The following is a 27,937-nucleotide window of genomic DNA, read 5'->3' on the forward strand; positions in this document are numbered from 1 at the left end:
GTCTGTTCCACCATTTCATCATGCTTGATCGAATTTTTCTCTCAGCCCCAATTTCCTGTCTTCTCCCCATATCCCTTCATGCCCTGACTAATCAAGAATCTATCGACCTCTGTCTTAAATACACCCAATGACTTAGCCTCCACATCCACCTGTAGCAACAAGTTTCAAAGACTCAGCACTCTCGCTCTAAAGAAATTCCTCTTCATTTCCATTCTAAAAGGACACCCCTCGATTCTATGGTTGCGTCATCTGGTCTTAGACTCCCCCACCAGAGAAAACATTCTCTCCACATCCACTCTATCGGGGGCTTTTAACATTTATTAGGTTTCAGTAAGGTCACCCCTCATTCTTCTGAATTCCAGTAAGTACAGGCCCAAAGCTGTCAAACGCTCCTCATCCCAGAATCATTTTCATTAACCTCCTTTGAATCCTTTCCAATGTCAGCAAATCTTTTCTTAGATAAGGGGCCCAAAACTGCTCACAATACTCCAAGCGAGGCCTCACCAGTGCCTTATAAAGCCTCAACGTCCTTGTTCTTATATTCTAGTTCTCTCAAAAGGAATGCTAACATTGCATTTGCCTTCTTCACCACTGTCTCAACCTGCAAATTAGGGAATCTTGCAGGACTCCCAAGACCCATTGCACATCAGCTTTTTTGTATTTTCTCTCCATTTAGAAAATAGGCAACCTTTTCATTTCTTCTACTAAAGTGCGTCTGTAGCCTCTGCTTCCTCAAAACTACCTGCCCCTCCACCCATCTTCATATCGTCTGTAAACTTTGCAACAAAGCCATCAATTCCATCATCCAAATCATTGACATATAACGTAAAAAGAAGTGGTCCCAACACAGACCCCTGTGGAACATCACTAGTCACTGGCTGACAACCAGAAAACGCTCCCTTGCTCCCATTCTTTCTTTCCTTCCTTCCAATCAGTCAATGTCCCATTCATGCTAGTATCCTTCCTGTAATCCCATAGGCTCTTAACTTGTTAAGCAGCCTCATGTGTGGCACCTTGTCAAAGGCCTTCTGAAAATCCAAGTGCACAACATCCACCGATTCTCCTTTGTCTCTCTAGCATGTAATTTCTTCAGAGAATTCCAACAGATTATTTAGATAAGATTTACCCTTAAGGAAACCATACTGACTTTGACCTATTTTATCATGTGCCTCCAAGTACCTCAAAACAAAAGTTTTGAGTTTTCAGTCTTGTGTTTATGGACAATGAAAAGGAAGGCACTGTTCTGGCCCATGCGGGTGTCCACGTTGTCAAGGTGTTCCTGCATGCAAGGATGGACTGTTTCATTCCCTCAGGAATTGCAGATGGATCAGAACCTTGTGAAATCATCAGTGAACATCCCTACTTCTGACCCTATGAAACAAGGAAGAGGCAGTGAAGGTAGTTGGGTCCTGGATCACTGCCCTGAGGAAATCCTGCAATGATGTAAAAGCAGGAAATACTGAAAACACTTAGTAGACTGGACAGCATCTATGGTCCAAGACTGAGAAAGTTTAGACGATGCATTGTGCAGCAGACTTTCTGGTGGTAATGCAGGGAGCCTCCAGAGCCACGCTGCAAACATAGCACAGATTTGCCAGTGGTCTACTCTAAATATTTTGTGTGGCTGAGAGGCTGCACATCATAGCCTTCGGCAGTCAAAGGGAGGATGTTCTTGTCATGTGTATCACTGCAGTGTAAAACACTTTGTGAAAATACAGCACTTATTTTCCTTTATAAAGTGAATTGTTTCAACAAAGAGATTAACAAAGATTTGCATTCAGTACCAAAGCAAAATTAAGCAAATCATTGTTAATTAATTAATGGCATGACATGTAATCTGGATATTTTAAATATTTGCCTTTTCTAATTAATTGCAATGATCACGCAGGTATTTAAAAATGGTTTGATTACTTTGAATTTTGCACCTCGATGATGTATTAAATTAGAATAGCAATTTTTGCCAAGGTCTTCGAGAAAAAAAAGGTGATTTGTACTTGATACATCTTTTTCTGTTCACCACTAGCAGGCAGAAGTAAGGTAGTTAAACGGCTTGCTCTGCGTGAACAGTCCGAGGGCAGACAGGCGCTTGCACCTTGACCACCTATTATGAAGCTCTTTGCTGCAATGTCATGTGAAAGCGAGTTAATTGGGTGAAGCTGTAGAGCATGTTAGAGGCATGGTAAAGGGTTGCTCACTGACAGTTGAGTGTCAGTGAGAGCCAGTCAAGTGTGGCTGAGGAGACAGAGGCCTGTCACAAACTTCATGTGGACTACAGTGCTGTTAGAGAGCTGAAATGTGGTTTTGTGTCAGAATTTAGCCTTATTGCATGCAGACACCTCGGCTTTCACACTATATGTGTCAACTCTTGTTACCTTATTTCTTTTGTTCAGTGTTCTTGCATTTAAATTATTGGACAAAGCATTTCAGTGTTAGGTATAAACAAGGTATGAGATCACATGCTACGAAGTGGAATATGGATGTAGTTCTTTTTTTATCCTAAAAGTTGGAAATGTCATCAATTCATAAGATGAAACAATAATGAATAAATACTTAAAATTATCCTTGTGTATATATTGTACTGCTGTCGCAAAGCAATAAATTTCACGACATGTATCAGTGACAGTAAATCTAATTCTGATGCAGATTTTGATATATTAATCAGAGTAGAATATAGTTAAGCAATTTCCTTGAATTTAATTATTTAATTGAACTATCCTATTGTTATGTTTGAACAGATCAGTAGCTACTCTTTACTTTGCTGCTACATCTATATTCATGGGTGTTATTAAATATTTTCTGTCTGGAAATGTATTGTGAGATTTTAGATATGCATGTTAAAGAAAAGAAGAGCTAAGCCTAATTCTTAAGTAACAAAAAGTTCGATGCAGACCAAAAACAAACAAATTTTGTTTACAATGCTGATATTGCTTGCATAATTATTAAGACTAATCTGAAGTGAAAATTTTTATCTGTTAAGACACAAAATATGTTCATTAGCCGGGAATTTAAAGTTTTCTGTAATGGAAATGCTGACAAACTGAGTGCCAGATAGTGAAAACTCCTTAAATCTTGTAATTTTCTCACTACAAAAATGCAGTCAAAAGCTAATTATATATCTACATGAAAAGAACTTGAAAAAGTATATCTAATAACAATTTAATAACCTTGGAAGTAATATACCAATTTAATATTTTAGCAGCTCTAATAATATAGAAAGACTGTTGAACAACGTGGCACTAAAAGCTAAAGAACAGGCAGCTAGTTGAAGCTGGAAGAAAGACCTTCATTGAATCTGAAGAAACTTTACAATTCAATTTGCAGTGAAGTTTGACACTTTCTAAATTTATGCACACATGCATTAGTCTAAAGACAATTCCTACTGAGCAAGATTTAATTATGTTTGTGGTGATAAATGATTTGTCTGGCTGTAACGCACCCTTTGCTATTTTCAAAACATTGCAGAGAATTCTCTGTTTTGGAAACATTGCAGAGAAATCTGGTAAAGAAAGATTTGTTGGTAATCCAATCTTTTCCAGTCAGACATTCTGTCTTTTAGTAAAATGGTTTCAAGCAACAGTATGAATTTCTGAATATAGGATCCAGATCCATCCTATTAATATGAATACCTACACAATTAATATGAATGCATACACAATCATATACGTAAAGGCATGCACAATTAATATGAATATATACGCAATTCATATGAATATATACACAATATGATTGCATACACAAACACTGTTTTTAACATTTGCAAGATTCTGCAGCACACATGAGGGCCACAAATGATGCCAAAATATGACGGAGTTGGAGGCATTTACCCAAAAACATAGGCAGACTGTCCATGCATTGCTGGTTTACAACATATTTGCACAGTGGCACCGCTGATGAATCTCAGCGTTGTATATGGTGACATATATATATTTTGGTAATAAAACTTAATTTGAACTTTGATAATGCAACTGTCTCACAGTCCTTGCAACCTAGGTTTAATTTTGATCTCTAGTGCTGTCTGCCTGTCACCCTCGTGTCCTAAAAATATGCTGATTAATATGCTAAGTAACAGTGGGGGTTGTTATCAAAAGTATGAGTGGAGACCTTACCAGAAAGTAAATAGAGATAGGGGACTGATAGGATTGTTCTAAAAGCTGACATAGAGTCAAATGGTCTCATCTTACATCACAAAGGAAGTTTTTTTCAGGTCCTAAATAGCATTGATCTAGCACAAACATATCCTTATGTAGTTTATACTTGATAATTGAGAAATAAAAAACTTAGAGTGAAGCATTTAGGGAAAGTTTTATTTTAATAGTTTGAATCATAGTTCAGGATTCATCTGGTTAGCAGATAATGATAGTACTCACTGTAATATGTAACCTCTTCAGTAAATTCATTTCTGACATTGTGTAACAACTAATCACATTTCAAATATATTAACTCATAATTGAAGTTGTGATGATTTGCTTTTTATTGAAAGCTGTAGGCCAGTCAGTTCATCATATTTGCACTGGTTGAAAAGCACTGTCCATTCTAATCCCACCTTCTAACATCCAGTTTGTAGGCCTGTGGATCACAGTTTTTCAAGCACACACCCAGTGCTGTTTAATGTGATGAGGTGTTGGTTCCTCTTAAATAGTTACCGGTATTCCCAGACCCTACAACCCTTTTTCCCATCTCTCCACCTATCTTTCTACTAGTCACTTTATATTTATTCTCCTTAGATACTGACCCCATTACTAGGTGTAAAATGACCGATGTTTTCTTTCAATCATAATTTTATGCATCTCAGTTAAGGTATTTCCTTCTATTCTTCTCTAAAGGCAGCCAAACCTATCATGTGATGTGGTGACCAAAACTGTTGCTAAACATGGTGTTGCATATAGTTCTAGCATAAACTCCCTGCTCTTCAGCTCTTTACCACAGCTAATAAAAGAAGCCATCTCTTTAGCTTTTTACCTACCTAAATGACCTGACTTAACTTTAGGGTTCTGTAAACAGACACCTTAACAACCTTCTGTTCATCTACATCACACAATTAGTGTCACTTATTTGTATTCCCTTGCCTAATTGTACCTCCCTAACTGCATTAGCTCAGACAGTTCTGGGTTGAATTTCATGTGCCATTTTTCTGCCTAACTGACCAGACCATCTATATCTTCCTCCTATTTAAAGCATTTCACCTCACAGTCAACCACATAGCCATTTTTTTGTATTGGTATCTCTTGAATAATTATTAGAGAATTACATGTTATAACACTTGAACTAGTTTGATGTGTTTATTAAAATCTGATATCTATGTTACTTATAATTTCATTTATTGCAGAATCATTTATGTGCAAACATTGTAAAATGATTCTCAGAAGGAACTTTTGTTTGGAATCCTTTTCAATTGTCATATTTATTTATATATTAATTATATAATCAATATTTAATTTATGAATTGCATTGTAGGCTATAAATTCCTGTCTTAAAAGTGAAGATCGATTTCTGTTGAATTTTACATAATTTTATATTGTTGAACTACTTTTTAAATATTTCATTTAAAATAATCATGACAGTAATGAGTAGTATTTTTGTTTCCATAAGACCATAAGGCATAGGAGCAGAACTAGACCATTTGACTCATCGAGTCTGCGCTGTCATTTCCCTCTCACCACCATTTTTGGCCTTCTCCCCATAACATTTCATGCTCTGAGTAATCAGGAACCTATCAACCTCCACAGCTGCCTGGGGCAATGTGTTTACAGATTCACCACCCTCTGGCTCAACGAATTCCTCCTCATCTCTGTTCTAAATGGACATCCCTCAATTCTGGGGCTGTGCCTTGTGGTCCTAGGCTCCTCCACTATAGGAAACATCCTCTCCACTTGCACTCGTATGTAGGTCTTTCATCATTTGATAGGTTTCAATGAGATCCTCCCTCATTCTTCTAAATTCCAGCGAGTAAAGGCCCAGGGCCATCAATCACTCTTCATATGATAAACCTTTCATTCCCGGAATCATTCTCATGAGCCTCCTCTGATCTCTCTCCAATGTTAGCACACCCTTTTCTTAAATAAGGGGTACATAACTGCTCACAATACTCCAAGTGAGGCCACACCAGTGGCTTATAAACCCTCAGCATTACGCCTTTGCTTTTATATTCTAGTCTTCTCGAAATAAATGAACATTCTCCTAATCTGTCCAATTCCTTCTGCAGCCTCCTTGCTTCCTCAACAATACCTACCCCTTAACATATCTTCGTATCATCTGCAAACTTGGCCACATACCCATCAATTCTGTCATGCAAATCATTGATATATAACGTAAAAAGAATTAGTCCCAACACTGACCCCTGCGGAACACTACAAGTCACCGATAGCCAATCAGAAAAGGGTCCTTTTATTTGCTCTCTTTGTCCCCTACCAATTAGCCAATGCTCTATCCATGCTACACACATCAAAGTTGCTGGTGAACGCAGCAGGCCAGGCAGTCCTGACGAAGGGTCTCGGCCTGAAACGTCGACTGTACCTCTTCCTAGAGATGCTGCCTGGCCTGCTGAGTTCACCAGCAACTTTGATGTGTGTTGCTTGAACTTCCAGCATCTGCAGAATTCCTGTTGTTTGCGCTATCCATGCTAGTGTCTTTCCTGTAATACCATGGGCTCTTATCTCGTTAAGTAGCCTCATGGGTGGTGCCTTGTCAAATGCCTTCTGAAAATCCAAGAAAGCAACATCCACCAATTCTCATTTGTCTATACTGCTTGTTACTTTCTCAAAGAATTCTAATCGATATATCATGAAGATTTTTGCTTAAGGAATACCTGCTATCGTTCGCCTATTTTACGATGCGTCTCCAAGTACTCTGGAACCACATATTGGATCGACTCCAGCATCTTTCCAACCACTTAGGTCAGGCTAACTAGCTCATAATTTCCTTTCTTCTGCCTTCCTCTGCTCTTGAAGAGTGAAGTGATATTTGCTATTTTCCAGTTCTCCGGAACCATTCCAGAATCTGGTGATTAGAACATAGAATAGTACAGCACATTACAGGCCCTTCGGCCCACAATGCTGTGCCGACCCTCAAACCCTGCCTCCCATATAACCCCCCCACCTTAAATTCCTCCATATACCTGTCTAGTAGTCTCTTAAACTTCACTAGTGTATCTGCCTCCACCACTGACTCAGGCAGTGCATTCCACGCACCAGCCACTCTGAGTAAAAAACCTTCCCCTAATATGCCCCTTGAACTTCCCACCCCTTACCTTAAAGCCATGTCCTCTTGTATTGAGCAGTGGTGGCCTGGGGAAGAGATGCTGGCTATCCACTCTGTCTATTCCTCTTATTATCTTGTACACCTCTATCATGTCTCCTCTCATCCTCCTTCTTTCCAAAGAGTAAAGCCCTAGCTCCCTTAATCTCTGATCATAATCCATACTCTCTAAACCAGGCAGCATCCTGGTAAATGTCCTCTGTACTCTTTCCAATGCTTTCACATCTTTCCTATAGTGAGGCGACCAGAACTGGATTACAGTACTGCAAGTGTGGCTTAACCAGAGGTTTTAGAGAGCTGCATCGTTACATCGCGACTCTTAAATTCTATCCCTTGACTTATTAAAACTAACACCCCAAAGGCTTTCTTAACTACCCTATCTACTTGTGAGGCAGCTTTCAGGGATCTGTGGACATGTACCCCCAGATCCCTCTGCTCCTCCACACTACCAAGTATCCTGCCATTTACCTTGTACTCTGCCTTGGAGTTTGTCCCTCCAAAGTGTACCACCTCACACTTCTCCGGGTTGAACTCCATCTGCCACTTCTCAGCCCACTTCTGCATCCTATCCATGTCTCTCTGCAATCTTCGACAATCCTCTACACTATCTACAACACCACCAACCTTTGTGTTGTCTGCAAACTTGCCAACCCACCCATCTACCTGCATATCCAGGTTGTTAATAAAAATTACGAAAAGTAGAGGTCCCAGAACAGATCCTTGTGGGACACCACTAGTCACAACCCTCCAATCTGAATGTACTCCCTCCACCACAACTCTCTGCCTTCTGCAGGCAAGCCAATTCTGAATCCACCTGGCCAAACTTCCCTGGATCCCATGCCTTCTGACTTTCTGAATAAGCCTACCTTGTGGAACCTTGTCAAATGCCTTACTAAAATTCCTGAAAGATCATTACTAATGCCTCCACAATCTCTTCAGCTACCTCTTTCAGAACCCTGGGGTGTAGTTCATCTGATCCAGTTGACTTAACCACCTTCAGACCTTTCAGTTTCCAAGCACCTTTCCCTAGTAATGGCAACTGCACTCACTTCCGTCCCCTGACATTCTCAAACATCCAGCACACTGCTAGTGTCTTCCACAGTGAAGACTGATGCAAAATACTTATTCAGTTCAGCTGTCATTTCCTTGTCCCCCATTACTACCTCTCCAGAGTTATTTTCCAGCGGTCCAATATCTATTCTTACCACTCTTTTACTCTTCATATATCTGAAAAACTTCTGGTATCCTCTTTGATATTGTTGGCTAACTTACCTTCCTCCCTTAATCTTTTCCCCATGATGGCATTTTTAGTTGCCTCTGTTTGTTTTTAAAAGTTTCCCAATGCTCTAACTTCTCATTAATTTTTGATCTACTATATGCCTTCACTTTTTGGATTTATGTTGGCTTTGACTTCTCTTGGCTTCTACAGTTGCAACATCCTGTCTTTAGAATACTAATTCTTCTTTGGGATGTATCTATCCTGCACCTTCCGAATTGCTCCCAGAAACTCCAGCCAGTACTACTCTGCCATCATCACTGCTAGGCCAGCTCCTCTCTCATGCCTCTATAATTCCCATGTTGTAAAACCGATACATCTGACTTTAGCTTCTCCCTCTCAAACTGCAAGGTGAATTCTATCATATTATGATCACTGTTACCTCGAGGTTCCTTTTCCTTAAGCTCTCTAATCAATTCTGGTTCTTTGCACAAAACCCAATCCAGAATAGCTGATCCCCTAGTGGACTCAACCACAAATTGTTCTAAAAAGCCTTCCTGTAGACAGTTTACAAATGCTCTCCCTCGTGATCCAGCTCCAACCTGATTTTCCCAGTCTGCTTGCATTTGAAATCCCCCATGACTATCATAACATTGCCCTTTTGTCATGCCTGTTCTATCTCCCATTGTAATCTGTGGCCCACATCCTGACTACTGTTCAGAAGCCTGTACATAAATCCATCAGGGTCTTTTTACTCTTGCAGTTTCTTAACTCCACCCACAAGGACTCTACATCTTCTGATCCTATATCACCTCTTTCTCAGGATTTGATTGCATTTTTTAACAACAGAGCCACACCACCCCCTCAGCCTGTCTTGTCCTTTTGATACAATGTGTATCCTTGGATGTTAAGCTCCCAACTATAATCTTCCTTCAGCCACAACTCAGTGATGCCCACAACATCATACCTTCCAATCTCTAACCGTGCTACAAGATCATCTTCTTTACTCCGTATACTGCATGCACTCAATTATAAAACCCTCACCCTTTTTGATTTTGTTCCTCCTTTTACACTCCAACTCAACCCACTGACTGCAATCCTGCCCTATCATCTGCCTGTTCTTCCTGACAGTCTCACTACATAGTGCCTCTGCTTGTAACCCAATAGCACTATCTCTCCATTTCCCATCCCCCTGCCAAGATACTCTCTGTCACTGTGTTTTGTTACAGAGTAGCACACACAAAATGCTGTAGGAACTCAGCTGGTCAGGCAGCATCTATGGAAAGGAATAAAGAAGTGATGTTTCTGGCTCTTCATCAGAACTGGAAAGGAAGGAGAGGGGAAGGAGTACAAGTTAGAAGGTGATGGGTGCAGCCAGCTGAGGGGGAAAGGGGAGAAATGGGAAGTGACAAGTGGAAAAGGGAAAGAGCTGAAGTAGAATGAATCTGATAGGAGAGGAGACTGCACCATGGGAGACCGGAGAGGAGGAGGGGCACCAGAGGTATTGGTCTTATAGTCTATACTAGTATCAGGTGCTGCTCCTTCAGCCTAAGTGTGGCATCATCTTGGCCATGGACCGATGTATCGGAATGGGAATGGAAAGTGGAATTAAAATAGTTGGCTGCTGAGAAATCCTGCTCGACAAAGCAGACCCCCAGTCTACATCAGGTCTCACTGATGTAGAGGAGGCCACACTAGTAGCACCAGATAGAGTAGGTGACTCCGAAAGAGACTCTGGTGAAGCATTGCCTCACCTGAAAGGACTATTTCGGACCTGAATGGAGATAAGGGAGGAAGTGAGTGGGCAAGCGTTGCACTTCTTCCACTTGGAGGGATAAGCGCCAGGAGGGAGATCAGTGCAGAAGGAATTAATTATGGACTTAATTGTGTATTAAGTTACATGTAGAATCAGATAAAGTGAATATGATTCTTAATGACAACATTCTTCAAAATTAAATATAGTTAACATTGTTTCTTTATGTGAAAAGTTAAGTAGTGATGATATAATTTATGATAAAAATAATCTGTGGAGTTTTTTTAAAGCAGGCCCAATTGCCAGAAATATGGTAATTATTATAATTTGTGCAACAGTATAAATATTTGAACATTCAACAATTCACAGTACAGGCTGATATTCTCACTGTATGGGACAAGTCTTGTAGTCACTATTTAAGCCAGGTCCATATTTATTTAATTTACACATTACCTACAGGTTAACCCACCACTGTGTTACGGCCACTTGATTTGGATTTCACCCTCACAGAGTTCACAAATCATTACCCAGGAATGTGAGATGTGGAATTAAATACATCCTTGCAGGATTCATGTGAAAGTAAATCATTCATTTTTTTTTCAATTTGCATTATGGAAACTTATGATACTGACCACTTTCATGAAAAAAGACTGCTCTCATCAGGGAATTGCTTGTCCAGTCACTTCAAACTACTTCCAGTGGGGAACAGGAAATTCAACCAGTGATCAGCTGTAATCTATTTATTGCTCAGCAAATGGTCAGCATTTATTCCCCATCTTTAATTTCCCTTGTGAAGATATTGTGAGTGGCCTTTTTGAACCGAAGTAGTGATGCTAGTAAAAGTACTCTGACTGTGATATTAGTTAGGGTGTCTGTGGATTTAAACCCACCAGTGATGTGGGACATCAGTGGGGAGGTAATTAATTATGTGTTTAATTATGTATTAAGTTACACCTAGAATCAGATGAAGTGAATATGATACTTAATGACAAAATTCTTTAAAGCTAAATATACGTATTTAACATTGTTTCTTGCTACATATGATGAGGGAATGGGAATATATTGCCAAGACAGGATGCAGGAAGCTATGTGCTTTTGAAAATCCAAGTGTCAATATCAGGACATTGAAAGAAAAACAGAAGATGCTGGGAAAACACAGAATGTCAGGCAGCATCTGTGGAAAGAGAAACAATCAACGGCTTGTTCTGGGAAAGAGGAGCCTGCATGTGATAGTCTTCCAAAGTGCCTGAAATCCTTGTTTTTCTGAGTGAAAGAGGTTGCAAGCTTGGGGGACTGTGTCAGAATGGTCTAGGCCAGTAACTGAGTGTGTATTGTAGACTATATCCACTGCAGTTACAATGGATTTGTGGTACAGGGAATGAATGTTCAGAGTGGTGGATGAGGTATCGATCAAGCAGGCTGCTTTGTTCAGAATTGTTCCTTAATCATTAGGTTGTTGGAACTGTAAGTGATGGGTTTGATATTGCAGTAATTGAAGAAAATTCAACATTTTAGAATTTGAAATCTTACAAATGTTTACTATTTCAAGTTCTGCAAATTAATGATATTTTGTTGAATGCAGAAAGTACTGAAATATTTACAAGGTTTTGGCATTGTGCTAAATAGTCATTCAGCACAGAAATAGGCTGTTCAGCCCACAATGTCTGCAATGATCAGTAAGCACCCTATTATACTGCACTCAGTTTTTTCCTTTCACATCTTCAAGACCCTGCTGAATTATCCTGCCACCCATTTGCACTATGGCAGTTTAATGTGTGATCTTATCAACCAGAACATCTTTGGGAAGTGAAAGGAAACCTGAGCACCTGAGAAACCCATGTGAAAGTGAAAATTCCACACAGATGGTACCAGAGTTCAGCATCACTGGATATTTGAGACACTAGCTCTGATTGCTGTGTAGCCGTGCTACTTTGAGCAAAGGACATTTCAACGTTTCTTCATATTAGGAGTCTGATTCTGCAAATAGTAGAACATTGAAATCTTAATCATTTTGATTATAGTTATTGACTGAAATTCTTGTACTTTGTTGTTCTTGATAGAAAATTTTATGTAAAGAATGGATGGGAGATTAAAATAATTACTGGCAACAGGTATAATAAGTGCAGTCTGTAGAAATCTTTTATGCTTCTTGACTTCCCATGTCTCAGTCTTAGAGACATGGAAAATGAAGAGGGCAAAAGAATGCAAAGACTGAATTTTCAAATGATCTAGAGGATGTCTATCATTCAGTGATTCAGACTCAAGCTACCTTCTACAGCAGGTAAATACCTATGACATGCTTTTTATCAAAGTGTGCATAATTGTGCTTCTATAAATGATACTGGCATAAAATTGACAACAGTTTATCCAGAGATATGGTGTGCAAATCTGGAGGTGATAAAGAGTCTGGTTTTGTAATTTGCTACAACAAAATGGCAGGAACATTTTTTAAAGGTTGTTAAACTTTGAAGAATGTTGCAATTAAAGCAATGCCATAATAAGGAAAAGTATTATTTAAAATAATCTCACTCAAGCTATTTTAGGAAACAAGCCCAAAAGAATAGAAGTGATCAACAAGTGTTTTTAAATTACTTACATTAAAATTACTTCAGCTAACTTTTGCAAGATGAGATCTGGTTAATTCTCAGTGAACAGTAATATCAACTGGAAGCTCAGTGATTTTGTTGTGATGGAAAATCTTGTCAGGGAGTCTTAAGAATATAATGTGAGTGTTAAGTACTGTTGCAGCAGACAAAGTATATTCTCAAGTTAGCAGTTCTTGTAGACACCAAATATCTAAGGAAGGATGTCCAAAGAAGGTTCATGAGAATGGTCCCAGAAATGAAAGGTTTAATATTTGAGGAACATTTGATAGCTCTGGGCCTGTACTTGCCTGAGTTTAGAAGAATGTGTGGGGTGGGGAGGATCTCATTAAAACCTATTGAATATTGAAAAGCCTGGATGGAGTGGATGTAGAGAGAATGTCTAATGGGGGAGTCTAGGAATAGAAGGCATAGCCTCAGAATACAAGGACATTCCTTTAGAACAGAGATGACGAGCAATTTCTTTAGCCAGAGGGTGGTGAATCTGTGGAATTCGTTGTCACCGAGGTCAGTAGAGGGCAAGAACTGGACTCTCTCACGGTGGTGTGTGAAAAGTGGATGCTGTCTAAGTTGCATGCCATCTTGGTCAATGTCTCCCATCCACTACATAATGGACTGGTTGGGCACAGGAGTACATTCAGCCAGAGACTCATTCCTCCGAGATGCAGCACAGAGCATCATAGGAAGTCATTCCTGCCTGTGGCCATCAACTCCTCCCTTGGAGGGTCAGACACCCTGAGCCAATAGGCTGGTCCTGGACTTATTTCATAATTTACTGGCATAATTTACATACTACTACTTAACTATTTATGGTTCTATTACTATTTATTATTTATGGTGCAACTGTAATGAAAACAAATTTCCCCCGGGATCAATAAAGTATGACTATGACTATGACTATAAGTCATTGGGTATATTTAAAGCATAGGTTGATAGGTTCTTGATTAGTAAGATTATCAAGATTTATGGTGGGTGAGGAAGGCAGGAGAATGGGGTTGAGAGGGATAATAAATCAGCCATGATAAAATGGTGGGGCAGACTCAATAGGCTGAATGGCCTAATTCTGCTCCTGTCTTCTAGTCTTATGGTCTTAATGGAAAATTACATTGGAATATTTTTGTATTTTAATTAACTATTGAAAATATATTTGGCAATAATACAATGTTCAAAAAGATTGTTTTTTATTGCTATGGAAATACAAAGCTTGCAGTGTTAATGGTATAAATTTACAGGTGTTAAGAGTAATGCTGAAGACATTATGAAGCCCTTTTGTTTAAGCCACATCCAGCATTTTGGAGGCTAATTTCATGCAAATATATTATGTAGATTGAATACCTCTATGTAAACTTCAGAGAAGTTGTATTGCCTGGTAAAAACCTTACCAGCAGATTAAAAACGTACTCCTTTACTCTGAGTAACACCTCCCACCTTTTTAACATTGATGTTTCTTGTGGGAGATTTCATTTATCTCTTTAAAAAAACTCTAAAACCATTTTAAGTGGTCTGATGGTAACTAAAATCCTTGATTAGTTACAGATAATATGTTTTATTTGGTAATTCAAATCAAGATTGATTTTGTCTGCACAGGTATATTGAGAACTCAAATCAAACTTTATTTACCTTTAACACTATTTCAATTCTAAAATAAAAGGTACGGAAAAATTCTTCTCAGTACTTTTCCCAAGGACCAAATTGACTTTATGTTAAAGTCAAGGCAGTGCAGATAGTGAAACAGTGTGGAAATTTACTGTTCTTGGTGATTTTACTGCATTTATTGCAATGAAAATCCATTGATTTTTCTCACCTCTTCCCACCTTAAAAAGTGATCTAATATGAACACTACTGTAATTTTTACTGTAGTATATGGAATGTAAATTATGTTTTATAGTCATGTCCTGGACATGCACTGTTTATCACATTATTAGTTTGTTTATGATTCTGAAAAGCTGTTTTCCTTGAAATTTCTATGAACTTTACAAATAACTCCATGCTTTACTGCATTGTTGCAGTCCAATGCACAAAGATACGAGAGGATGCCGATTTTTACACTATGTTCTTTCTCTTCAGTCAGGTGGTCAATATATATAAAAGCGATTTTCTAGATTCATACTCATTGTAATATCGCTGTAGTTTGTTATTTTGTTTCTCTAATCTTTTATATGTTCATTCCCCACCCCGAACCTCACCCTTTCATGCAGTTAATTAGAACTCAGTTGGACCAGCCACTTGCTCCCCATTCTGAAATGCTGTTGCCACAGGCGAAGGATGTCAGCCAGGACTTTGCACCCCTGCAGGCCGAAATGGACACTTCATACAGCATTCTGAGAGAGAGGTCAGGGAACAGCAGAGCACATTCACGTTCCTCAATTTACTCTCTTCATGTTAGTTCAACCACGGAATCCTTGCGAGCAGTGCAGAATGGTTTCTACAGCACATTTAGATAACCTGGAAGTCTATTTCAATGTATGCTTGAGTTAAGTAAACATCTCTTGTTGAATGGCAATCATGAGCAATGCTGTATTTATCTGATATTCAGGTGATCACCAATATATTGTGCATATCATTATTATTATTTGGTTTTAATTTTTTTTATTTTACATATAACTGTATTTTAAATGCAAAAAACACATTTAAAGTAGTTTTCCTTAGGTTTAAAATCAATAAGTCATTTTAGTCTCTATCTATCAAAGTTTTTATACATGTCTGTTTTAAATTGGGATACAGCACTTTAATAGGATCGCTAAAGCTATTTGAAGTGTATACCAATGATTCCTGTCATTTCATGGCAGCGCTGTCATGGTTCACTGAGCCCCCTCTTCGCTCTTGTCAACCAAACTGAAGACAAGCATTTAGTTGCAAACTTTAAGCAGGTTATGCAGAGTGGAGAGGATGTGACTGGTTCTTCTCATCACAATAATGTCATTCCTGGTCAGTGTGAGATTGCCTCTCTTTGAGTTACATGATGATAGCATTGTGCAGCTGTAGGTACTGAGTTAACAGCTGGATCTGGTCCCTGCAGGCCCCCAGCATCAACCTTTCACCAGAAAGGTGAAACAAATATGCTTGGAGAACTAAAGATGACATGTGTATGTGGTGCACAAGGTGAATGCCTGAATCAGTGTCATTATTGCAACTAATCCAATTACCATTCTCTCAAATACTTCTTAAAGTAATTTCTTTAGCCTTGGTGCAAAAGTGAAACAGGATTCTTAAACTGGACTACTGCAGTTAAAATCATCTCACTGACCACAAGCCCTGCTGCAGATGCTGTGTAGCACTCCCAGATTTCACTGCCAGCCTGTTACCAAGTGCAATGTTTCACAGCAGAACAACCTGGTGTCATTCTCTCCATCCTGTATTACAACATGCCCTTTTTACTCAAGCAATGGAGTATGCTTCCTATTCCCCCTCGACTGAGGGGAAATGTACTGAAACGCAAATTTATACATGAGAGCAAACAAAAAGGTGAATGGAGTAAATCAAGTAAGAAGAATGTAATATTTTTGAAATCCCTAGGTTGATTAACCTTTTTCCCATCAAACTATACCACCTGCGAAAAAAGGTCCAGTGTTAGAACACGAGCAGTTGCCCTGCATTTTCTGCTTTGTAGCACACAGAAGGAAAAAGCACACGTCAGGCCAAGATGTCAGTGTGTTGACAGCAAGCCCCTGTGACATTTCAGCTCGAAAGAGCAAATGTCTTGCAACCAACTGGTCAAATATCAAATAATAGGTCAGGCAGGAAGAAGCTGAGTGGTAACCATGAGCCGATTTCTGGTAATATATTTGACAAGCTTTTAGGTGCCTGTAATTTATGAAGTGATATTCAGTTGGTCACCAACATATTGTGCCTTGCCTAATGTCTTCAATAAGTAAGTTATTTAATACTAACTAAAGCTTTTAGCCCTCAGATGTAAGCACTATTTTTACCAAATGTTTGAGGAGGAATTTGCTTCAGTCAAAATGGAATTCTGTGCCAATTTTTAAAAACTTGTTTACAAACTCTCTAAATAGATGTGGAGTGGTATAATGCTTTTGAATTGATAATAATAAATTCAATTTGCATTCAGAAGGACTATTTTTATCATTATTTCCCTTAGCATCTGCATATTTCAATATCATGAAAGTTATTAAGATAACTGGAGAACAGAAAAGTAGCATTTTCCTTGTTGAATACCCTTATCCAAATTCCCTGGACTGATTAAGATACTAGAGAGCAAAGGAACTGATAAATTACCAACAGTTCAGAAAATTCCTGCCTTAGGTTGCGAGAGCTCCCGAATAATTATAGCAATTCTGTAAAATCCTTGGAGGGAGGTTGGGTCATTTTGAAATGGGTGCTGAACATTTGGTATATCAGCAGCTCACTTACTCTGTCAGCAAAGCCACTTCTCAGTTTTAAGCTTTGTTAGCACTGAGCTGCAGGCATTAAACAGGAACCCACTGCAACTCATTTCTTTTCTGCAGTGGAAAACTGGGCACCTGTAGCCACAGAATGTTGAGAGGAAAAGTTAGGGGCAGGGCTGTGAAGGTGGTGTGTGATGAGAATAGACTGGCAGTAAGCCAGAAGATTGTTGGGAATAGAGGTTAACTGTAAAGGCCCATTGAAAATCACCTTTCAAAACAAAAAGAATAGTATATTTCTTAGACTGGTTCAATCTCATTTGATCATGGCTTTAGGCCACACTGATGGTCTGAAATCTGGCTACTTACAGAAGCCATCTCAAGGCACTGTAGAGACACGACCAACATTGTTTCTGTGAAATCCCCCAAAGCTACTAGCAAGAAAAGCAAATCGACATAACAATTCTCCCCCAACATCCCCAGCATTGTGACCCTAATTACATTTCATCAGTTCTGAAGGGCTGGCCATATCATTCACGTGCACAACACCAGACTCTGAAAAACACACACTGTCATGGCAAAGGATTACCAGGTAGAAAGAAGAAATGATCTGAGTATGCTCTCAAAGACTCCCTAAGAAGTGTAATATTGTCACTGAATCATGGAAATTTATGGCTCGTGATCACTGAAGGCAGAGAAGGAATAATCTGGATGGTACTCAGAACCACAAGACTGTTAATCTGTAGCGCAAGAAGCTCTGCTTCAGTGAAAGAAGGATCAGACCACAACTGCCCACACACCCACCCCATCAGGCACATCCCTTTCCCTAACTGTAGCAAAATCTGCAGGTCCAGCGTTTGCCTCATCAGTAACCTCAAAACCATAAAACTGGAGTGGGTGCAAGATATTCTCGATCCCAAGAGATGATAAAGTCTAGATTGCATGATCCTGAGAACCAGTAATAGCTAAGTTAGTTAAACGCAAGGAAACCTTACAAACCCACCCAATACAATATTACAATGTTTTTAATAGTGAGGCAGCATCATACCTAGATTTGATTAGGGAGCTAATAGTAAAAGAACCCTTAGGAGACAGTGATCATAATATGATAAAATTCACCCTATAGTTTCAGAGGGGAGAGAATGTCGACTCAGACCATGAGAGGCCTGCGTCAGGCATTTTCATGCCTTACAAGGCGCAGATTGGAAGTCTGGGTGGGGCACCACTCCTCGCACAGACTAGAACAATGTGTGATTAAGTGCCTTGCTCAAGGGCACAAACACACTGCCACAGCTGAGGCTCGAACTAGCGATCTTGAGGTAACTAGACGAATGCCTTAACCACTTGGCCATGTGCCCAACACAGTTTCAGAGGGAGAAGATAAAGTCAGGTGCATCAGTGTTACAGTGGAGTAAGGGGAATTACAGAGGCATGAGAGAGGAGCTGGCTAGAGTTGATTGGAAAGGGACACTCCAGGAATGATGCTAGGACAGCAATGCCTGAGTCTCTAGGAGCAATTCAGAAGGTGCAGGATTAATACATCCTAAAGATGAAGGGGTATTCTAATGGGAGGATATTGCAACTATGGCTAAAAAGGGAAGTCAGAGACAGCATAAAAGCATATAAAATACCAAAAGATATTGGAAACTCAAAGGATTGGGAAGCTTGTAAAAACCAACAGAAGGTAATTTAAAAAGGCATAAGGAGAAAAAAGATGAGAATTGAAGGTATAAAAGACACAAGAAATTTTTCAGGTATATAAAGAAAAAAGAGAGGTGAGAGTGCACTGCTGGGAAATGATGCTGGAGAGTAGTAATGGGGGACAGAATGGTGGATGAATTTAATAAGTATTTTGCGTCAGTCTTTACTATGGAAGAAACTAGCAGTATGCCGGAAATTCGAGAGTGTAAGGGAGCAGGTGTGAGTTTAGTTGCTATGAGTAAGGAGAAGGTGCTTGAGAAACTGGAAGCTCTGAATGTAGATAGGTCACCTTGACCTGATGGACAAGGGTTCTGAAAGAGGTAGCTGAGGAGATTGTGGAGGTATTTGTAATGATCTTTCAAGAATCAATAGATTCTGGAATGGTTCCAGAGGACTGTAAAATTGCAAATGTCACTCCACTCTTTAAGAAGGGAGGGAGGCAGAAAAAAGGAAATTATAGGCCAGTTAGCCTGACTTCAGTGGTTGGGAAGATGTTCTAGTCCATTATGAGGGATGAAGTTTTGGGGTATTTGGCACATGATAAAATAGGTCAAAGTCAGCATGGTTTCCTTAAGGGAAAATCATGTGTGACAAATCTGTTGGAATCCTTTGAGGAAATAACAAGCAGGAGAAACAAAGGAAAGTCAGCAGATGTAGTGTATTTAGATTCTCAAAAGGCCTTTGACAAGATGCTGCACATGAGGCTGCTTAACAAGAAAACAGCCCATGGTAATACAGGAAAGATACTAGCGTGGATAGAAGATTGGCTAACTGACTGGAGGCCTAGAGTGGGAGTAAAGGGCATCTTTTCTGGTTGGCTGCCAGTGATTCGTGGTGTCCCACAGGGTTGGAAATGAGACCGCTTCTTTTCATGTTATATGTCAATGATTAGGACAACAGAATTGATGGCTTTGTGACCGAGTTTCCGGATTATTTGAAGAGAGGTGGAGTGGCAGGTGGTGTTGAGGAAGCAAAGAGTCTGCAAAAGGATTTAGATAGATTGGGAGAATAGGCAAAGAAGTAGCAGATGGAATCTAGTATCGGGAAGTGTATGGTCATGCCCTTTGGTATAAGGATTAAAGGCGTAGACTACTTTCGAAACAGGGAGAAAATTCAAAAATCAAGAGACTTGGGAGTCCTCGTCCAGGATTCCGTAAAGGTTCATTTGCAAGTTGAGTCGGTGGTAAAGAAGGCAAGTACGATGTTAGCATTCATTTCAACAGGACTGGAATATACAGCAAAGATATAATACCGAGGCTTTATATGGCATTGGTCAGGCCACACAGACTATTGTGAGCAGTTCTAGGCCCCTTATCTAAGAAAAGACGTGATGGCATTGGAGATGGTCCAGAGTAGGTTCAAGAGAGTGATTCCAGGAATGAAAGGGTTAACATATGAAGTGTGGCTGATGGCTCTGGGCTTGTACTCTGGAGTATAAATGAATGCGATCTCATTGTAACCTATCAAATATTGAAAGTCTGAGATAGAGTGGATGTGGAGAGGATGTTCCCTATAGTGGGGGAGACTCGGACCAGAAGGTACAGACCCTAAACTGAGATGAGGAGGAATATCTTCAGCCAGAGGGTGGTGAATCTGTGGAATTCGTTGCCACGGGTAGCTGTGGAGGCCATGTCTCTGGGTGCACTTAAGCAGAGGTTGATAAGTTCCTGATTAGTCATGACATGACAGGGAGAAGGCTGGAGAATGGGGTGAGAGGGAAATGGCTCTCCATCTGACATCGAGCCTTGACTTTCAGACTCATTGGTCACGGGACCCTGAACTCCAGCTTCCTGGCACTTGATGACCTGGGGTGTGGTGACCAGCCCTCATATGGACAGCTCAAAAAGGACCGTTGATCCCACTGACCGGGGGGGGGGGGGTGGGGGGGGGCGGACTCGCTGACCCAAGGAATCACCAGCCCTCGTCCATGGGGCCCACCAATCTCAGTCATTGACCACAGCTATCAGTGGTCTTCATCCGCAGTGCTTACTGACCTGACATCCAGCCATAGCAGTTCAACAAGACTGAGCTGGAGATGTAAGGTGACGTTTTACAGGCAACTCACTAAACTACTATCTATTCTACCAAATATACTTCTGGACTACGATCACTGCAATTCGCTGCTTGTAATGTCCCTTTTGAACCATCTGAGCTATCTGGCGTATTTGCAGTCTCCTGAAGGATTCAGTGAACTGGACTCTTGAACTACCATCGCTGCAGACCCCATTACTGGAGCAGAATTGAAGTGGCAGGGCCCAGGCCAAGAGCGAAAAAAAAAAAGCAATGCATTGAGGCTGAGGGCCAAGGATGAACCAGTGCTCAGCTCACCGGGATGGGTTTGACCTGTCTGTGTCTCTTCTCACTACTTCCTTCAGGCTGATGGTGCAGGCGTCCTGGGTCCCATGTCACCACGTTCAGGAGTAGTTGTTAACCCACAGCTGTCAAGCTCCTGGACAGGATTCACTCGCCTCAGCACTGAACTGACTCCACAGCTGTGGTGCAGCAGTCGGGCTCCTGGACCAGCTTCACAGCAGTGGACTCACTTTCGGGGTCTCTGCAATTCATGTTCTGTGTACTGTTCATTTATTTTTTTACTTGTTGTACAATTTGTACTTTTGTCGCACATTGGATGTCTGTCATCTTGGTTATGTGAGTTTTTTTGTGGATTCTTTTGTATTTCTTCATTTTGTAGCTGACTGAAAGAAGATGAATTTCAAAGTTTTATATGGTGTACATTCTTTGATAATATATTTATTTTAAACTTTGAACAGGAATTACTGGCTTTCAACCTAGTAATACTGACCTGGACTCTGGCCAGACCTCTAACTCCCTCTCATCCCTGTCACTAGCCCTGACTCACTGCACTGTCCCCAAAACCATCCCTACAAACCGGAAAAAACAGCTAAGTCTAATCTACTACCTGGATGGACATCACAGCTCACGCCATCATGACTTCACGGTCACTGGCTTCAGTCAGTATGGCTCCAATATTTAGGCATAAATCTCACATTCACATTTCCAAACCTTACATTTCCAAAAATGTAAGGATAATTAATTCCTTGTCAAATATTCAGATTTTAATCAGATGCCAAAGTTCAACCTTTTCACCTATTTTGTAAGCACCGCGATTGTAAAATATATAACAGTTAACCATTCCAACATTAGCTGTTAAACTTGATTTAAAACATATCTGGCATTCTAAGTAAAACACTTAGCAAAATTGATATCTTATATGCGGGATCAGCAAACCTTCAGGAAAATAAAAGCCCAGTGCTAAGTCAGTTGGAAAGTGCTGACAAATTGAAGGCTATGTCAAAGGAATCTAATAATTGGATGAATGTTATTTTGCACATCTCAATATGGAGTAGACCAGTATGTACTCTCAATATAATTTACATATCATGATATTTTTGAATAGACCCAAACTGGCAAATCTCCCATGGTATCATTAGAGGTGCTTATCTGAAGTACCTATGTTAATACCATGGGACATCTGCTTCGTTTTTTGCTGAGTAATGAACAATAAGTTATTGGTATCATTAATTACTGTTGATTGCATACATTAAGGTGTGTTTTGAGTAACACTGTGGAATTAGTCATTAATGATAAATAATTGTGTAGAAACTACAATCAAATGTTTACTTAGCAAACTTTTAATGTATTTGTGAAACTCTTTTAATTGGACAGCTTTCTTTAATTTGGAATTTCAAATGATTTTCCTGTTGCACTGTGGTGATTTTGTTCCACCAGAGGATGTGAGTTGCTGGCAATTTGATATAAATAGTAGATTTCCCTATCTGTCCATGTGATATGGTTCTTTTGGGTGCTACGGTAGGGTAGCGATCAGCACGGCACTATTACAGCTTGGGGCATTCCGGAATTCGGAGTTCAATTCCGGCGTCATCTGTGAGGAGTCTGTACATCCTCCCCACATAATGCATGGGTTTTTCTTCTCCAGGTGCTGTGGTCTCCTCCCTCAGTCCAAAGAGGTACCTACCGGGTAGGTTAATTGGTCTTTGCCAATTGTCCTGTGATTAGGTTAGGGTTAATGGGGTTTGTTGGCCATTGCTGAGATAGCATGGCCTGAAGGGCCAGTAGGGCCTACCCCGTGCTGTATCGCTAAATGAAATAAGCACATAATGCCAGGTGAATCTTTTTTCTCCTTCAAGGCCATGTGCTGTTTTGTGCGTTCGTTGGGTCACTAAATGCACTAATGCTATTTTGCGGAGGTGCTAATATCCTTTCTCTTAGGGATGCAGTACACACATTGGATGTCAAAACTGGGAACTTGCTGTATGGATACCCTATATCATCTTGCATTTTGGCCTGGTGCAACTATGAAATACGATATCGGCCTTTCCTATTTGTATCACTTTTATTCCCTGAAATAGCAAAGCAGTTGAATCTGTGAATTGTGTATGTTGTTAACCTAAGCATGCATACCAGTTCACTTACTTTCAGTTATGTGATTCCCTAGTTGTATGAATTATCTAAAATTCTCCCCCCTCCCTCTTATGTAAATGGACTTTTACAAGAATCATGTACAAACTGTTCTTGGGAACTATTTTCTCTTTCACCGTAAATTGTGCTCAGACACAGCGGCTTCAACCAAAATTATTATTGTCTTTTTCACACGATTATTTCATGATCGCCAGGCCCCAGTGGACATTAAGAACTTAACGTACGGCAGGACTGCCCTGTCAGTGAGTTCCTTGTTGGCGGAGAAACTGAAGGAGCTGGACTTGGTGCAGATCGTGCTGCTGCCTGTGTCAGAGAGGTGCTGGGGCGTGAAGGCAGTGTGCAGTCTAACAGGGAGTGATTGTCTTAGTTGCTTTTCTTGTAATCACAGGACCCTGTTGGACATTAGTGGTGTTGTATGCTACAGGTTCAATTCACTGGTTTAGTCATGGCGAGTGGGGGGGGGGGGCTGCGTAGCCTCGGATGTAGCGAGGACTAAGCCTCAAACCGTGCTGTCACCTGTTTGCAGCCGCCCAGGGGAGTGGGGGAGGGAGTCAGGCGCTCCACCAGTGTCCCAGAGGCAGTGTGGTGCAGAGTCTGTGCAGACCCCTATGTTCACTCGGCAGCTATATTGTGTTCGATTGCAGACTGCTGCAACATCCACGGACTCGGGGGCTTCGATGAATTTTTTTGTGACTGTATTTTACTGATATTTTATATGTGCCTTGTGCTGTGTGTGACTGTTGGTACTGTGTTTTGCACCTTGGCCCCGGAGTAATACTGTTTCCTTTGGCTGTATTCATAGATATTCAACTTGATTTAAAATAAAGTTCATTAAATTTAAACACAAGAAACTATCAAATTGTCATAAACAATGGGATTAAAACTGGATGAACTTGCTGATTTTGACTTTGGATTTCATTCATCATTATCCTGCAAATGGTGTTGAATGGGATAGATTGAGATTTGATCTGACAGGCTCAATGACAGAACTGCACTCCACCACAATTTGTAACCTTCTGGCCTGGAATATATCTGACTATTAAGTTAGAAGTGAGAACCTCGTTTAATGAGGGCAAACCAAGAGTAGAACTAAGCATGAAATGGGAGCCTAGTGAATCCACAACACAGGATGACACAAGACTAAGAGATAAGAACAATCCAATTATGAATGACGGTGGTCAACTAAATAGATAATAGGAGAAGATAGTTCCAAAGCTTAACAAAGCTGAAGCTTAGCTACTGAATGCTAAAAATAAACCAGTTGAGTTTGGAACCAGCTTTAGCCAGAAGTACTACTGCATGATCTGTTTCAGACTCCTCCTGGGCTCCTGAACTTAAAAAAGCCAGTCCTTATCCAGTTCAATTCCTTCCAAGTGATATTAATAAATGGCTGAGTGCAGTTGATAAGCAGAAATGATAATGGGACCTGACAACTTCCCAGTTGGACAAATCCAATACAATCATTTACTGCCATTAGACTAACCTCAATCATCACAAGGTGAAAAGTGCTATCAATAGTGTTATCAGATGAGATTTACTAATGACCTGGTGGCTATTAACATGTTTGATTTTGGAAATACTACAGGTCCTTAAATCTTCTGCAACAACTTGATCTAGACATGAACAAAACCACTGAATTCTACGGGTGGGAGAGACATTGTTGATATCTAAGAAACGTCAGTTTTTCTTCATCAGTAATCACATTTAGATTTGTTAGCCAATGATTTCAGAGTTTTTAATTCCATTTGCAGATCTTCAGATCTATGCCAATGTAAAACCAGGTCAACTTGAAGGGTAGGGCAAATTATATTTAGTCCATATAAATTCCAGGCATTCACCACCTCCTTCGGAGAAGGATTCTGTGAGTGGCCTATCACTATGTGGCTCACTTTGTCTGGTGGGTAAATCTCTGTCTCGCATTGTGTTCCTCTCTTTCAATGAATGTCAGTGATATCGTAGGATGGTATCATGGTTCTGTGTTTATGGGTTATTGGTCTATTGCATTTATGAACTGTGGACTTCTTCAGATTTCTGGTTTTTATATTCTGTATTTTGTTTATCACTCGTTCCTTTTCATTTTTGCTGTGCGAGGGGAGGGTGTTTGGAAATTGATGTCCTGTTGTGTTAGTTTTCTATGTGAAGGAGGGGTTATTTTTGAGAAGCTGATGTTTCTGTTCTGCTTTGTGCGGAGGGAGGGGAGTTTTGGGGGTGCAGTTCTTTTGGTGTGGGGTGTGGATTTGATGTCTCTCTCTGAATGGCTTTTGTGTTCTTTTTTTGTTTTGTGGCTATCTGGAGAAGACAAATTTCAGTGTTGTATATGGAGAGATAATTTGATGATAAATGAGTCTTTGAACCTTTTGAACTTTAACCTCCCGCAGAAAGATTTTCAGTGGCATTATCATCATCAGATATCCCTCCATCAACATCCTGGAGATCATCATTGACCTGAAAATTAAATTGAACCAAATAAATAAATATTCTGGCAGGGCCTGAGTATTTTATTGCAAGTGATGCACCTTCTGGCACCACAAGATCTTTTCATCTACAAGAACAAGTCAGGAATATCATCTATGAATGGTTTACTATTCTAACCTGCAAAGTTTGCACTTTTCCTTTATCATTTCAACTTCCCATTGAACCACATAGATGGAAAGAAATGCTGGCCTTGAAGCAACTTCACTTTGCAGGAATGAGTTCCTAACCGAGGAGCAGTTCAGTCCAGAAGAAGGATTAAAATCACATTGTGAGTTGGAACTCTGTGACATTCAACATAGGCAATTTGTCTGTCTATGCAGATGATCCATGTATTGCCTGTAAAATTTCTGTAATACTATGATTTTTGGTTAGGTTACAAGTCCTGTAAAACCCTGAAATACTCACAAAATGAAAAATGCTTTCATTAGTTCTTGGAGACTTTGTTAACAAAGAGATTTAATGTGCTTCCTCCTTCAAGCAATGTCAATGAACTCAAAGCTTTCATGATTGAAGCTTGCACCCATCAGCAGATCAATACAAATTTTTATCCTTCTTCCTTTCTTTCTGTCACTGAGATAGCTTTAAGGTCATTCTTTTGTACGTTCCATGGGATGGTGCCACTAATTTGGTCACATAAATCACTAAACCACCACAACCAGCCCTCATTTATGTCAGCATCAGCAGCTTCCCAGGGTTCCATTTTTTGTCAATGTACCAAATTATCCATTCAAGCATTCTACTCTGCTGTCTTGTATTTTATTCAGAATGTACACTCAAGTCTGAGCAAAACACAGACATGAAAGTGTAATTAAAAAAGAGCAAGGATAAAGTCTAGATTTCATGAAATGTGTTAAGGGTTAGTAGGTTCTAGTTAAATCATTGAGACTGGATTATGATCTGTATTGATCTGACAGAAGCACATTAATAAAGATAACCTTTTAAATTGCATTAGTAATTAGAAGAGTTTATTTTGTGTTTGGGTCAAATCAAGCATTAATGTAGTGCAGTTTTACAAAACTATAATTTGAAATTTTTGAGGTTAGATCGGAAGCTACACTGTGGCTTCCAAAAGAGCATAATTTATAAGAGTTTAAGTCTTGGGCAATTGATTGAAAAATAATAGCCAGTATTGAATATTTCAAAATCTTTTTACATAGTTCAAGATCAGAAATGACTTTATGCTAAAGAAATTTGAATTGAAAATAGCCGTCAAGCCCCAAACGTAATATCAACCAAATACAAGAGAGAAAAGTACTTTTAATGGTGAAATAGATAAAATATGAAGTGGCATTTAGTCTTGGGTCAGTGAAGACTCACTTTGCAACATGTGAGCGGTTCTTTGATAGAACATATAAAATAGTACTGGTGACGTGTGGAAAATTATCCAGGTATGTTATATTAGTCTGGTTTTAAAATTGAATTACATGTTATTTTGTGTTACTGCTGTCCTGCCCTGTCATGTTTCATCCATTTTATCAAGCTATTCAGTTTCATCTGCAACAGTCTGTCAGCAAAGCACAGGGAGTCTTCACAGATTGGCGTAAAGTAACAATACAGAGACACCTTCAGCTCGGACAATGCATCGAATTGAAACAGGAAATTTGATCCATATGCTTTATGCTGGTTCTGTACCTTGTAACAAATTTCTTCTCACCCTGTCTCATCTCAACTCAGTTAGTGCATCCTCTTATTCTACCTCACCTCCTGAACTGGCTCAGAATGAGTATATTAAACTTCAGGAACAGGAATGTTCTATTCAGCTCTCCAAACTTGCAATGCTTCTCAATTAGTCAAGTCAAGTCAAGTCAAGTCACTTTTTATTGTCATTTCGACCATAACTGCTGGTACAGTACACGGTAAAAACGAGACAACGTTTTTCAGGTCCATGGTGCTACATGAACAATACAAAAACTACACTGAACTACGTAAAACAGCACAAAACTACCCTAGACTACAGACTTACCCAGGACTGCATAAAGTGCACAAACCAGTGCAGGCATTACAATAAATAATAAACAAGACAATATGCACAGTAGAGGGCAGTAGGTTGGTGTCAGTCCAGGCTTCAGGTATTGAGGAGTCTGATGACTTTGGGGAAGAAACTGTTACATAGTCTGGTCGTGAGAGCCCG

General features: G+C 39.8%; 1 protein-coding gene across 1 annotated transcript in view; it reads left to right on the plus strand.

Annotated features, from left to right (window-relative positions):
- The window catches only part of LOC134346982 (coiled-coil domain-containing protein 171-like), a 474,163-nt gene extending 458,893 nt beyond the window's left edge, over positions 1–15,270 (plus strand). Inside the window, exon 25 of the mRNA XM_063048911.1 lies at positions 15,025–15,270. Within this exon, the coding sequence (XP_062904981.1) occupies positions 15,025–15,270 (246 nt within the window). The remainder of the gene's footprint in view (positions 1–15,024) is intronic.
- The last annotated feature ends 12,667 nt before the right edge of the window (positions 15,271–27,937 follow it).

This window comes from Mobula hypostoma, chromosome 5, assembly GCF_963921235.1.
Source record: "Mobula hypostoma chromosome 5, sMobHyp1.1, whole genome shotgun sequence".
Classification (NCBI taxonomy): domain Eukaryota; kingdom Metazoa; phylum Chordata; class Chondrichthyes; order Myliobatiformes; family Myliobatidae; genus Mobula; species Mobula hypostoma.